This window comes from Cariama cristata, unplaced genomic scaffold (assembly GCF_000690535.1).
Source record: "Cariama cristata isolate BGI_N322 unplaced genomic scaffold, ASM69053v1 scaffold33369, whole genome shotgun sequence".
NCBI classification, from domain to species: domain Eukaryota; kingdom Metazoa; phylum Chordata; class Aves; order Cariamiformes; family Cariamidae; genus Cariama; species Cariama cristata.
The window spans coordinates 38,458-53,122 of record NW_009637992.1 but is presented as its reverse complement, the minus strand read 5'-3'; the positions used below and the strand labels follow the sequence as shown (position 1 = coordinate 53,122).

Below are 14,665 nucleotides of genomic sequence, written 5' to 3'. Positions count from 1 at the left end.
CACCTTCCCTAGGAAGCTACTTACTGTATGTAATACCAAAAAACCCGTAAGTCTATTTCTACCCCAGCATAGCTAGAGGCAGACAGAAGTTTGTGAAATGTTATTTTATCCTCTTAACAACCTCCAAGGTTATGTTTTTGTTGTGACAGTGAGGCTTGATGATAGTAATTCCTGCAACTCAAACCTTAAAGTAGGACATCTGTTGACATTTCAGAAGACAATGGTCCATCACTGGTCTGACCAGCAGTTATTTTATCAGATAGGTTCTTTCTCGTTTTGAAGTGGTTATCTGTACAGTTGGATTTTTTTAAAATTGGCAATAGGTGATTTCAAACCTGAGTACAGTTGGGTAGGACAATTACGTACAAGGCATAGTCCCAAGGAAATGGTTACAATTTGATTTATGCTTGGTTAGGGGGATGCTTATCTACGCCTTTGACCTTCAAATTGCATCTTTTAAATGATGAGCTATAAGGTGTGGGGTTTTTTGTTCTGGTGTCTGTTAAATCTTGTTAATTTACTTTAAAAATTAAAGAATTTTTCTTGTACCTGTTGTATATCCAGTTAATCAGTTTTTGTTTGCTGAACAGTTTTCCTCATGCTTCTGTTGAGGATTAAATGTATAAAAATAATGCTAGTCTTAGCTCCTTGCTGGGCTTGTAGGAGAGCTTGAAAGAATAAGGAGAAAAGTCTGTATACTGATGCTTGTCTGTCAGTACTGTATGGTAAAACCAGCAACAATCATGGCAGCAAAGACTTCTATGTGTTGTGTAGTTCTTGATACATGCACGTTATAGATTACGTCCTTGTCTCTGAACAAATCTGTGAATTGGTTGCTTTGTGCTGATGTCAGCATTGAGTGTCTCATTACTTTTAATACAGTGGGAAGCCGAGTATGAGACAGTTACCATACTGAGGGTTCTGCAAAAAAGCCTGCCAGTTGCAAGTAATTAGCAAAGTGAGCTTTGAAAATTGTTCAGCTAGTGGCTTTTTTTTTAAAAAAAATAACATTTTGCTTCCTAAGACCATTTAACTCCTAGAAAAAAAGAAAGGCTGCTTTCTTAAAAATTTTGCACCTAATGTCAAGTATGGTGAGCTTACGTGACTTGTCTGTAGTTGATACATACGTTCTTGTGTCTGTACTGAGAAGACATTACAAATGTTCCTTGCTGCATGGTGCATTGATGCTTTAGCATTTCTTCAGTCCTCAATGTTAGAGATGTGTCCACTTAAGCAAAACTGCTGATAAGCATTATGCAAAAATTACTGAAGCAGTCTTTGTAAAACTTCTGTGACTTGGTGTGAGTACCAGCTCGAAGGTGATGTTCAAATTCTTTCCTTTTTTCTTTTCTCCTGACCAACATGCATGTGAAATACCTGTGGAGTAAGGTGAAAAATACTTTGAGGCAGTAAATGATGGTTTTGTATCATATTATGTTGGTTGTATGTACAATGTCACATGCATAATATACCTGTATAAATAAGAGCAATGACTCCATGGGCATTAAGGCTAAGATTTAACAACATAAGGAAAACATATCTGCATATGGAATTAATCAAAAACGGTGTGGAGGAGAATATTGGAACATTTAGTTAGGCAGTTTTTCAGCTTTGGTTTTCTTGTGGCCGTGCAGTCCAAGACCGGTCAAACTTACACCCAACAAATAGTGAAGGAAAGCTGTTACCTTGCTATCCTTATAAACAAGCTTAACTACACACTTAGAAAAAGGTCACGCTTTTGAATTTTCAACATTTAGCAAAATATTCTCCTGGGTAGAGAAAGCATAAAACCTATATAGGTGATGCTGGTAAAGGGCTAGCACTACAAAAACTAACTTGTAATGGTGCTGAGTATTTTGGGTATGGTGTTTTGGACAGTAGCTCGTGTTTTGGCTTCCTTCTCAGCTGATGAAATTCTCCAACTAGTTTGGATATCCAGAGTCTTACATCTAGACTCTTTTCAGTGAATATAGATAACAGATACAACTCTACTAGAAGCAAACTTAAGTTGTCTTGGATTCTTAAGTTGATGTTTTTGAATTGTATTCAGTCCCTTTTTTCCTGCAAAGTCTGTTGCTTTGCACTTACTTCATAAGGGATATAGACCCTCAGAGTTATTTTTCAGTAGGTTAACTGGCTAATTCTTGCTTTGAGCAATTTTATTTAATCTTGAAAGTATTTGAATTTAAAAATCTGGTTTTTAAATAGAAAACTTTAGTTGAAGTGTTTCTGTCATATTACTACAATATTGTATACAGCAGCAATTTCACACTACTTTGCTTATTATCCTTCCCTTGTAATCTGAAGCTTGTATAGGAGGTTTGATTGTATAAATCGGTTTTGCATCAGGCTATTTCTATAACTGGCATGCTGTCAAATGATGACAGAGAGGAAGCCTGTGAAGGTAAGTAATACTTCTAAAAGATGCCTCTCAGCCATGATAGTAAGGAATGGATTTTTTCTCTGTGTAATTGAAGTAATTGGGGGGAGGAATTGTAGTCCAAAGTGGAGGCTTGACTGTGGTTTGTTTCTTTGCATAGTTTATTTTAGAGGTTCATCGAGCATTAGGAAGATATTTTTAATGGTATGGGGAACATATTCAGCCTTTTCCAGAATTTGTGCTTACTGGTGTTTTGCAGATGTGGCCAGCTATATGTTAAAAGGAAGAAGGGGGAAAAATCCCCATTCTTTAAAAGTCTACTTGAAAATGTAATTTTTAATACTGTATATTTATCTGTTGCAATATAGATTAAGAAATTCAAAATTGATTAAGAAATTAAAAATTAGTTTTCTTGCAAAAAACATACATTAAGCAAAAATTTGTTTGTTAGCAATCCTTCATTAATACATTTGGCTAAAGAGCTGTGGGTAACAAATATGGTTTAAAACATCTGACTGGAATTAAATGAAAAGGTTTAAAGATACTGTTTTTTCAGAATTCGCTAAAAATTTCAAGGCTTTTGTATTCTGAGCATGCTTCCAAGCTCCTGCGTCACAGTATGCTTGTCCGAGAGCACCAGAAAGACAGAAGGGCATAATCAGTAAAAATGAACTTTACTATTTCAGGTGAACTGTATGAAGAATGTAAAGTAGAACATAAAAGTACTGAGAGCACATAGCCTCCTAGAACTGTTTCATTAAAATTGGATGGTGGTAGTATCAAGGTGTTGACTGAAAAAGTTTGTTATTTATGTGTAGTATGAAAATTGCTTGTTCCTGGCCATTTTTTCCATTAAATCTTCATTTCCTGATAATTTTTAGCTTCATTTAAGGAAAACTCTCTGCCTAATATGTGGTCTAAAGAGAGATGGAACTAAATTCATTATAGTGGGATGATGCGTGTATGATCTGTTTAATGGATTGGCATAAAAGTATGTCACAAAGGAGTTGAGTGGTTTGGACAGCTAAGAGAACTAATAAAAAATAAAATATTTGTAACCTTCAGGTTGCCAGAACACTTTTGTGGATAACACTTGTCAGAAGTGAATTTGTGGCTTAACACCTTCTTAAAATGAGTCAGCAACTTACTTTGGTGTGTTGTCACTATCAGGTTGAACATTTGAAGCTACTGTGTTTAAGAAAGATTGGAAGACAAAAGTGCCTCTTCCTCTCCCTCACTTTTAAAAATGGTTTACTTTGTACAATTTCTATTAAGTAGGAGGGTTTTTCTCATGTTGAGAAACAACTGTTTGAATGAGAAGTAGCTGGTAGATGTGAGCAGATGTTGTATTTCTCTCCTTCCATCTACCACTCTAAAAGAAGAGGGGGGGAGTGGCTAAGTAGACTTCAAAAAGACACAGAACACTTACTACTTTTTTTTTTTTCACATGAATTTGAATAATGTTCTGAAATGAGGGTACCTTTAACTGTCATCTTCTTTAACCTTCCCTTTCTGTAGCAAGATACACTTCAGTTTGAACAGGTGGTCTTATTTTGGGTACCAGACGTTCTTCCTGATCAGTAGGCATGCTTACAGCATGCTGTCTCTTTAAATACTAGAGTTTTAATTGTAATTTCCATCTAATGCCTTACACTTTCCCCACAAAATATGCTCATCTGAGAACTCTGTTTTGGCAATAAACTAAGACAGCTAGGAGAACTCTTAAGAATTACAATCATGTGACAAGCTTGTGCATGTAAACTTTTGTTTGTAACTTGGTTGTCAGCACAACTATTAATGTTAAATGAAATACCTAGCGCTTTGTCATGTCTTCAGAAAATTGAAACCTCTCCTTTGTGTCCATAATATGACCATCAAAATACAAGCTTTGAATTACACTTCAGTATCTTTGCGATGTCAGCATCTTTCTTCTCGTTGATACCCTAATATGTCAAAACAGAATTAGGCGTAAAGGCTGGAAATAGCTCTTTCTATTTCCTCTTATAATAGGTAATTGATGCAGGGGATGTTCTTAGAACGATTTTCTTTTTTTTTTTTTTAAATTTGAGAGCCGTATAGAAACCAACTATTTAACCTTTGAAATGGTGTGGAGTTTATTGTGCAGTTAAAGTCCAATATCATTAAGCTTTGTAGTTAATGTTTGCTCTATTGAGCTGCTTGTTTGCCACCAGTTGAGCAGTCTGTGCAACGCAGCAAAGCTGCTGTAGGATAGAGCTGCTTGTTTGTGTATGTCTACAAATCTCTGAGCGGGGGAAAAATGTGTCCTCTTGGCATAAACATTTTATACCTTTGACTTTGGACCTTTTGCTTTTTGTTACAAGCTCCTTGTAGGATGTTTCTTTAGTGAGTTACTGTATTATCTTGTAGCTTTATGGTTTTTGAAAACAAGTTTTTGCTGAACTTCGAAACTGGAATAGTGTGGTGGGGTGGGAAACGTATGGTGAGGTCTCTTATTTAGGAAATGTGGTTCCTTGCTTTTCCTTGTCTTTACCAGAAAATTATTTCATGTAATGATTCATCTGTAATGATGCACACCTCCTCATTTATAAATTATGTGGCAGGTCTGTTTACTCTTATTCTGTCCCTCAGAGAAGGATACTGGGAGTAATTTTCTTTACTTCACAATGCTGATCTTGAGTGGCAATATAGTTTTACTTGCGTGGAATCTAGCGATATACAAACATGGCCACCATGTTCTGGTTGCAATAGTATCTTGAAATTCCTTTCTCTGTCATCTTTGTCTTAAACGTTGTTTGTTGTAATAATCAGTGAGTGTTTTTTTTTTTTTCTAAATAAAACTCTTAGGTGTCTGGTTTTCTACATGCTCTCTAATTTAAGGATATTGAGACTTTAGTTAATACAATTGCAACCTTTTAAGCTTTTAAGTGGCTTCCAGATAAAGGTGAAGGGGCTTATTTCAAAGGGGGATTTAAAATGCAAGGACTTGGCTGTATTACTGAGGTTTTCTGACCATTGAGCAAACCAGTGGAAAGCTGTTCGAACTAAAATCCTCTGTGAAGGAGAGGTGAACGGACAGGTCGCTATTGTAAGACCTATTGTACAGAATGAAACCTGAACCCAGGCTTCCCTTCTTGGAGGTGTGCAGAGAAGGCATGAGGGGCAGTGAATGTGAGACGTGAGCGACCTGTTCTAACTTTGAACCCTGAGTGGGGGCTGGAGCAGATGACCTCCACCGGTCCCTTTCAACCTAAATTATTCCATGACTATCCAGAGCCTGAAGTAAAAATACGTCTCCTTATCTATGTCAGACAGTCTTACAATCTCTGCTGCTACCTGGAGTATAAAAGCAATGGCATTATAAGAATAACTATGCTAGGTTAGTCCAAGGAGACCAGTAGCAGTTCCTTAGGGATATATGTAAAACACGATATACAGGGAATTATAGGCATAAAGATAAGACCTGATTGCCAGTAGTTTAAGGACAAGATCTTGAGTTTTCTTGTATTATCCTCCATACTAGTGTGTTGCTGGGAATGAAAGATATCACATAGATACTGAGAGATACTACAGGAACTTTCAAATGTCCCTCATTTTACTTGTGTAATGTAATTGTAATGTCATTGTAATTCTTTGGACCAGTGCATATACTTCTAGGGCCTGTAAACTATGTTCAAACACTGATTACGAGCCAGAGTGGTTGAAGAGATTACAGCTTCTTGTAATGAATCTTACTTTCCGATTTGGCAAATCACCTTGGCTCGTGTAAGTTGGATTCCATGACTGTGTTTGATTTGTGGGGCACATAAGATCGCAGTGTTTCGCTTCAGGACCATAGCAGTATGAACTGGGCTTTGTCTTTCTGCTTGCTGTTTTTCTCTTCTGTTCTATGTACAGATCAGAAAGCAGGACTAGCCTGCTTAAATATCTTTCTTTTTTATTTTGAATTAAAAAGAAAAATTGCAGTCATGAGAGTCTTCTGGGGAGAATCAGGTTGCTCTTACCAGTTTTCTGAATCTGGGTATTTTGCCCCCTTCCCTTCCTGTAGTAAATTGTTGAACATTAAAAGTCAGTTGATCAGTTATGTTTGTGCCCAGCTTTCCTCAGTCAATGGTAGCTAAAGATGCTAGGATATATCAAAAGTTTGGCTTTGGGCAATATATTTTTAAGCATAATTGTCAGGTAATGTTAGGGATAAGTAATTCAGGCTACCCAAAACATGAACCACCTTGCAGACAGAGAAGTATACAGTAATCTTGCAGGCTGAAATATGTGACGTACTGCTGCTAGTTGTTTGCTTTTGTGTACAAATAGCTCTTGAATATTTTTTTTTTTTTCTTGTGGGAGACAAGATATTTTTATAGCTGATTACTTTTAGCAGTTATACTATTATAAAGTGAGTAGAGTTATCTGAATGTTACAGGCTTTTTTTGGTTGCATGCTTTACTGTGAATGTCTTAAAAGCTTGTGGGAGAGAAAAGGATATTGTGATATGTACACAAAATAATAGGATGGAATTCAATGCTAATTTATTTTTTCCCTTTGCCTTATAGAAGAGGAAGATGGTGTTTGGGAGAATGGACTTTCTTATGAATGTCGCACTCTACTTTTCAAAGCTGTTCACAACCTGTTGGAGAGGTGTTTAATGAATCGGAATTTTGTACGCATTGGGAAATGGTTTGTGAAGCCTTATGAGAAAGACGAAAAACCTATAAACAAAAGGTAGGATGTTTTATTTTGCTTTATTAAAGAAGCTATAGGGTTTATTTAAGCTTTGTGCTGGAAGAAGCTTTTAATTAAGAGTACTCTGTTTATAGTTTGTTTGGGAACCTGGATCTCTGATCTTTCTTGGTTTTCTGCCTTTTCGGAGTTCTTTAAAACTTTCTTATGATGCAAGGAAGTAATACTAAAGGTAGTAGGCAGTCTCTTCTGTACTGGTACTCATGTGCAGACCACGGGTGATAGGGATGCTGGAAAAGAAGCTAGAGTCTTCTAGAAAGGAAGAAAAGGATAACTGTGTGAAGAGATACCAGCTCTCTGGACTTCCCAGTATCGTGACTGGGACTCATTTTGATTGTAAGTACTCGTTCTTGAGCAAACGAGATGTAGAGAGCTGTTTACAGGCACCACATGAGATTTGGATAAATTGCATCTTAAGGGGGATGTTGAGAAGAGAGTTTGAAATGTCAGCTCCTGGTCAGGAAGAAGGTTGTCTGGGAACACTGGTATTAAAAGAGTATGTGTGACCTCCACGTTAAAGGGGAGGAGGGTGAGAGAAGAATTTTTGATCTGAATTGGAAGGACTTCTTCTCATGGTTCTAACATGGTTTGACACGGTCTATGTTGCCTAGCAATAAATAATGAAGTGAATAAAAACTAGGTTAGCTGGAACAAGTTTAATCGCTGTTCCCAAATCAGCTTTTAAAATCCAAAGTAATTTAAAGCTTAGATGATGGGTTTTTTGTGTGGTTTTTTTTGTGGTGTTTTTTTTTCTTTTGTATGTGTGTACATGTATGTGTTAAATCTTGCATGCAAGAAATTTTGAGATCAGTGGCTTTGCTTTTTGGGTGTGGAGTTGGCCATTGTTGGCATTTCTGCAATAAATTTAAACTTGAAAGAAGATTAGAGCTGTTCGGGAGAAAAAGAAGCAGAAGCACATGATTGTGTGTATTTCTATTAGTAGTTGTGAATTGCTGCTTTCATTTTATGTATAAACTTGTCCTTTAGTTCTAGGCATCTCTTTCTCCACCCTGTCAGGGCAGATGTTTCCTCTCTGGAGTGTCCTTGTCCATCCATTTCTTCTGTGTGGTGTTGCTGCAACTTGATAAAAGAGCTTACTTTTAACTGTTTAGACCGGTATTGTCTTGGCACAGTCTGGGCTTTCCTCATTTGAGGAACTGGTTTTCCAAATTACCATTTGAAACTAACATTAGTTATGGCATGGCGTTTCTTACGGTAATTCTATAAAGCTCTCTGCAGCAGCTGGAAAAGCTGATGAAAGCTTTTAAAATAAAATAGCAGAGTGTTTAATTTGGAGACTGCGATGCTTTTTTTTAAGAAGGTCAGAAGGTCAGCATGCTTGATGAAAATAATTGAAGGAATTGTGTGCTTATCCACACAACAACTTCATCATAAATAGTCCAGAACTACTGGAAAGATAGGTAGAAAGATTAGACAGATCTGTGTAAAACAATTTAATTGTAGAGAAATCTCAGTGTTTCCTACTAGATAGCTCAATACCACATGATATTCTAAGTACTGGCTTTTATGAAATGAAGTGAGGGGAATGGTTAACAGATGTGCATACTCATGGCATATTTGGCTCATCTCTTCTAGGAATATCTAGAATTTGGATAATCTATACTCTCTGGAAAGTTAGGCTGTTCAGAGGTATCAGTTCAGGCCTCTGCTGCTCCCAGCAGCTTCCTGTGGGAGAAACCCAAATGATTGAAATGGGTGTTTTGTGAATCCACCTCTGTAGCTAGAAAGTGTGTCATGCTGTGATTGAGGAGGAAATGTCAAGTGGAATGGTTTGAGGGGATTTTGGTCTCTTGTATAAATTGGAATGCTCTTCTTGTCAAAAGGGACATTTCTCTCTTACCAAATGTTAAGTGTGACACTGCAGCAAACTCAACAGAAAAGGACTTGAGCCTGCCTAGAGAACAGGCTAAACGTTGCACCTGGGATGCTAATATGTTTCTTACCAGACAACTGGTATTAAGGTTTAGTTTTTGTTAGTTCTAGACAACCTTTGTATATTTTTCCTTCCTTAGGACCCATTTAATCAGCGAGGCCTACACTAGGTCTTTTTTTTTGTAGATGTGACTGACTTAATTAAAAACCAAAACAAACCACCATCAGCCCCTCCTCAAAGCCATTCTTCTGTCTATGATTATGGATGCACATATCTTAAGAATCAGAACAGTTTTGAAGCTATATTTTTGTCTTTGGGGCATTTTCACCATCTTTCAAGTAGTAGGAATAGTAATATTCATAATGCTAATCTCGAAAGCGTGTCATACTACCTGCTTGATGTAGGAAGAATAGAGTCTCTTTCAGGGGACTTCCTGTTTCTTCCTCTGATAGAAATACATGTATGTCCCCAAAAGTAGTGCTTCTCCTGTGTAGAACTGGCCACAGATGAATGTGGCAGATATTGCGTCTGTCATAGGCAATAAGGCCTTTCTGTTCAGGATGGTTTTAATTACTTCTCTATATTGCTTGTATTGATTAAATCTATATCTCATTCTTAAGGAAGAAAAAAGATATCCATGTTGGTATATTTTTATGCATCCTTTCCTTCTTAGAAAACATTGAATAGTGGAAGTACAGGAAGAAACTGCACATAGCCAAAAATAGGAAGGCTTTGCCCCAGTCTCTGGTATCCCTGCATGAGTGTTGTCTTGCTTCATTTCAGACCTTGTTACCGTTCTCTTTAGTGCCTGCTTCCATTCCATATTGTTATGTATGCTTTGCGACTGTTCTTTGCGTTAACATTCAGAAACCCTGAGATAGAATTCATGTGTCTGTATCGTTTAAAGGCAGTTAGTATACTGGGGATATGAAGTCTGATACCAGTCTGCTTCGGATCATAGTTTATAATACCTTGCACTTTGGGGCTTGGCTGGCTGCTGCATAGACTTGTTCTCTGCATATTGTAACTACAGATTTCGATAAGGTTTGTTGTTCTTGTTGGCAATCTTTAGTTTCAAAGACTTTGATTAGAGACTGAGTAGTCAGTGCTCTTGGTGGGTGGAGGTAACTTCTTAATATGTGCTTTCTGGAGTTACAGTTGAGCAATGTGCAGGACCTTAGTCCCACTTTTTCCCTTTCTTTCTCTTTGAAGGATGTGTGAATAACAGCTATTTCTTTCATTTGAAGCTGATCCCATCTGGATATTTCTGAGTTCTGTTTGAAAGCATGTGGTTCCAGAATGTGAGATTTTCTGTTATCTGCTCTCCCAACAATAGAAGTCAGTCGTCTTGCGCTTTTCATACGTATGTGGTGGTGCAACAGACATAAGGCTGGGATTTCTAATAGGTGTTCAGCTGTGATGACGGATCCTCAGGCAGCCATGGCTTCCTGTCTGCTGCTCTGTTATTTTTCCTCCTTTGTATAAGGTTGTATTAAAAACAAACAAACAACATCATTGTGTTGCATACATTTTAATTTTAAAAGGACAGTCCTTAATGTTCATAAACTGATGCCACTGCGGCGTGTGAACAGATGACCAAGAAAGTAAGAATTAGTTTAAAGTGTTCACTGTTTAATTATGTTTAATGATGTTACTCCTAAAACAAACAAACTTATTAAACTAACCTCATACTATTGTTTAATATCTCTTAAAAATTTTGCTATGGAAAAAGTAAAAACCTCAGATGTTTGCATTATGCAGTCACGTGCTGCATGTTGACAAGGCTGCAAGGTAATAACCAGGACCAGCTCTTCCCTCCTTCCCTCCCCCTCCTTCTCCCCAGTCTAAAACTAGCGTCGAGAAAAGCGAGACAGTCATGTATTTGGTGAAATTTGATCTGTTAGAACAAGTCACGATTACCATGCCTGAGGAAACTGTCTGAGGTTTTCAAGTATGCTAGTTCCACTTCTGTTTATAGATAGGGCAGGAATGGCGTAGCTAACTCCCAAAAGTGTGTGTGGTGGGGTTTTTGTTGTCGCTTGTTCATAAGTTGGCAATTTTCAGTTTTTAGGAATGGGTGATGGAGGTCACCAGGAAAAGAACAGTAGAATAAAAGACTAAAGAGAAGGGTTTGCTAATGGTCTTAGTTGTAACCAAACCGGGGTGTGTGTGTGTGTGTGGAATCTTTGCCTCTGTATTTGTCACAACCTTTTTCAGTCGCTTACAGCAAGGTAGATTACAGAAGCTCAATAATGTGGTTTAAATGACTGCATATTAAATTACAAAGTTTGACAAATAGGAATGTCATTCTCTCTTCTCATTTCCAACCTATTGTGTTATTGTGACATTCAGAAATATGGTTGTGTGCACTTTATTCAAAAATCCCCTCTATAAATGTGGGAGATGGAGATTGTGATCTGCTGCATCCAATTGTATGTCTACCGTTTCTGGTTAGACTGCTCAAGTAACAGCCTTTGGATGAGACTTTTCCTCTTGCCGACTGGATGGTAAAATAGTAGGGTATACCTGGAATATATATGATGAGGAAACTTGTCAGATTAAACTATTTTAGATACATTTCCTTAATGCAGATTAAATCTGACACTCCTAATGAAACAAAAGTATGAAGTGCTTATGTGGAGGATATCTCCTGAAGTTTTGGTAATAAGTAGAACTTGCTAAACTTTAACACAATTTAAATACCAGTAAGCAAATAATTGAGTAACCCTGATTTTGTGGAGGATCTGATGACAACTGAAAATCTAGACTATGAACAGCTACTATGTTACTAGTACGGTTGGTTTTTTATTTTTTATTTTTTTTTCTCTCTTGTGAATAGGGAATAGGAAATAATCTAACCAATTGCAGTGGGTGACAAATGCAAACTTGTGTCTGACGAGTTCACTTAAGAAACAAAACACAAAAAAACACCACAAAAAGCACCACACACCCAAAACAAATTAAAAAAAAATACCAAAAAGCAAAAACCCACTTGGAAAACCATAAGCGATAAGCTTATCATAGTTTACAAAATGAAACTTGCTGCACAGGTTTCACAAGTAATGCTGTTTAACATTAGTTTGGTACAGGATTTTATAATGCCAGCCCACCGTTCTTTTATTTTTTTCATGGAAATACTATTTTAGCTCCCTGATGTAAATAATAAATATATGACTTAATGGGAAATGACTGCTGAAAAATATTCTAGATATAAATTTGGATTTGTTATAAGCCTTTGTGCATGTAGTTACCTTCGTTTGAAGGTGTGCTTGTCGTAGTTCTGAATACATGTTTGTTGTGGGGTTTTGTTGGTTTTTGGGTTTTGTTTTTGGTTTGTTTTGTTTTGTTTTTTGTTTTTCCTCTCTACCTCATCTTGCTGGGAGGAGGAGGTAAAACTAGCCACAGTGGATATAACTCTTGAGTTTGGTGCAAGTGTGTTGGCATATCTGCAGTCTTGAATGGCTGTAGCAGCAGTGAGGGGGGTGTGGTGTGTATTTTTTTTTTTTTTTTCAATTGGGCCATGGAAATGGTCTTGCTGCCTGCTTCAGAAATGTTTGTTTTGATAATATGACCGCATGAATGAGACCAGCTATTGTATGTTTGGTCTTCACTGCCCTTAAGACAAAGAGTATGCTATCCTTTTGGTCCTGAGCCGCCTTATCCCCCTATTTGGCTACCTTTTTCCTGTTTCTCACAGGTCTTCTTTCCATAGGAACAGAGTAGTTTACTTCTTGATACCTCTAGAGTGATACTGTGAATTGTTATTAAGAAACAGAATGAGGGTATTTTGGAGTGCTAAAGCTCAAAAATTTCTTCGTACTTGAGAGAGTTAACTGTACAAGAGCAACATGTAGCCACAGGTTTTGCATTTATTTCTGGATATTTAATTGGAAACCTTAATAGCTGGAACTACATGGCTCTTCCTTGATACTGTTGGAATATTTTCTGTTAAGTCCACTCAACTCTTTCTGTGGTGTAAATTTTCTCCCTGTGTTAATCTTTAAATCAAACAATGTCAACGTTTTTTTACAACAGCTCTAATGAGGCTGTTCTGGCATCATGTACCAGCAGGAGAGCAGGTGATGTTTTTCCTTTTACTGTAGACAGCTGGAATTGAGAGCTGCTGTAAGTAGGACAGTGCAGGATAAACAGCAGGAGCTGAGAGCATTGATCACATGGTTGTCTCTTTGGACTATTGGGTTGCTACAGAGACTACAAGCAGACAAATTTAGCACTTTACATCACAAAGCAGTTTTGTCTTATTTAGCTTAAGTTACAGTGGTAGTTGGTTCATCAGGAAAAATGAAAAAATGATATGGCTCTTGGTTTTTAGCTTTCAACAATGGATCTGTGTTCTTTTTGTTCACTGAACAATAAGATAATACAAACACCGTACAGATACTTCGGACTTTGTTAAATGAAAATTTTATAATGCATTTCAATTTTGAACTTTGAAAAAATCTGGCTTAACAGGATGTTTGTAAACACTTCAGAATGGGAAGGAGCAATACATTGAAAGCTGTTACTGCCTTTGAAATAGAGTAATGTCTAGCTATTACCCGTTTTCCAAATATGTTCTGGATTCGTATTCTTTATAGCACATGTATATTTCATTGTGAAAGCTCAAGTTCAGATAATTGAGATTTGCATCCTCAATAATTAAAGGATGCTAAAATATAAGACGACAGGTTTATTAGTCTCATTTAAGTTCTGAAATACAAGAACATAAGCAAACTCTTTTTGTAGTATTGTTTATAATTGTATCTAGAGAAATACATACTTTTTAATGTATGTGTGTATATAGAAACTTCTAGTTATGTTCTGAAAAACATCAGTTTTGCTTCTTTGTAAGATATGCTATAATTTTAGTAGTGTACGAAAATAAAATCATTTTTTGTTTCAACATTGTTTTTATTGGGAATGAAGCTAAGCTCATTAATGATGAAGTTAATTTAAAAATGTGGAAGTCTTCAAGGTGAATATGACTTATTCTGGAATGCAGGTCACTTGCTGCATTTGTATTTGTTTTAGTGCAGATATCTTGGTTATGGAATAAATAAATATTTTTAACTCGCAGGTCTAACTAAAATCAAAACATCCTCAGCTCTGTGAAAAATATTTTGGAGAGCCTTTTGACAGTAGTCATTAATGATGTGCTTTGAACTGGAAGGTTTTTTCTACTTTGCTATTAGCTATGTTTTTTGCTTTGTGTTATCATCAAAATCAGCTTTCTGCTATATTTACCTTCATGACCATAGGGAGTTATTCAGAGATGCTTAGAAGAATGTCTGCTGTTCCATCTTTTTGTCAGTAGTTAGAGAATCATCTGTATTTTGAGATCTTATTACTTCATGTTAAGATACAGAATATGTAACTTGCTAGGAAATGTAGATATGTATTTGTTTAGATTTCTTTGCGCTTTCACATAAGGATATTAATGCCACTGTGTCTGCTTGAAGTGCAGATCTCGTGATGGGGCTGATAGAAACTCTGATGTTATAGGGGAATTTATAGCCAAGGGCAAGAAAGGCATGGTTGTGAATTGATTAATGATGATTCAAACTCTTATCATAAAAAGTAGTACCGCAATGAAATGAGGATGTATGATAGCATGTTCTTCCTAGAGAACTAGGGACTAATTTCTCTTATCCTGTGTTTCCCTCAGCCCCCGG

General features: G+C 36.8%; 1 protein-coding gene across 1 annotated transcript in view; it reads left to right on the top strand.

The window, feature by feature from the left end:
- The window catches only part of MED13 (mediator complex subunit 13), a gene marked incomplete at its 5' end in the record, with an annotated part of 55,029 nt that overhangs the window by 5,250 nt on the left and 35,114 nt on the right, over positions 1-14,665 (top strand). Inside the window, one exon of the mRNA XM_009708556.1 lies at positions 6,913-7,081. Within this exon, the coding sequence (XP_009706858.1) occupies positions 6,913-7,081 (169 nt within the window). The remainder of the gene's footprint in view (positions 1-6,912; positions 7,082-14,665) is intronic.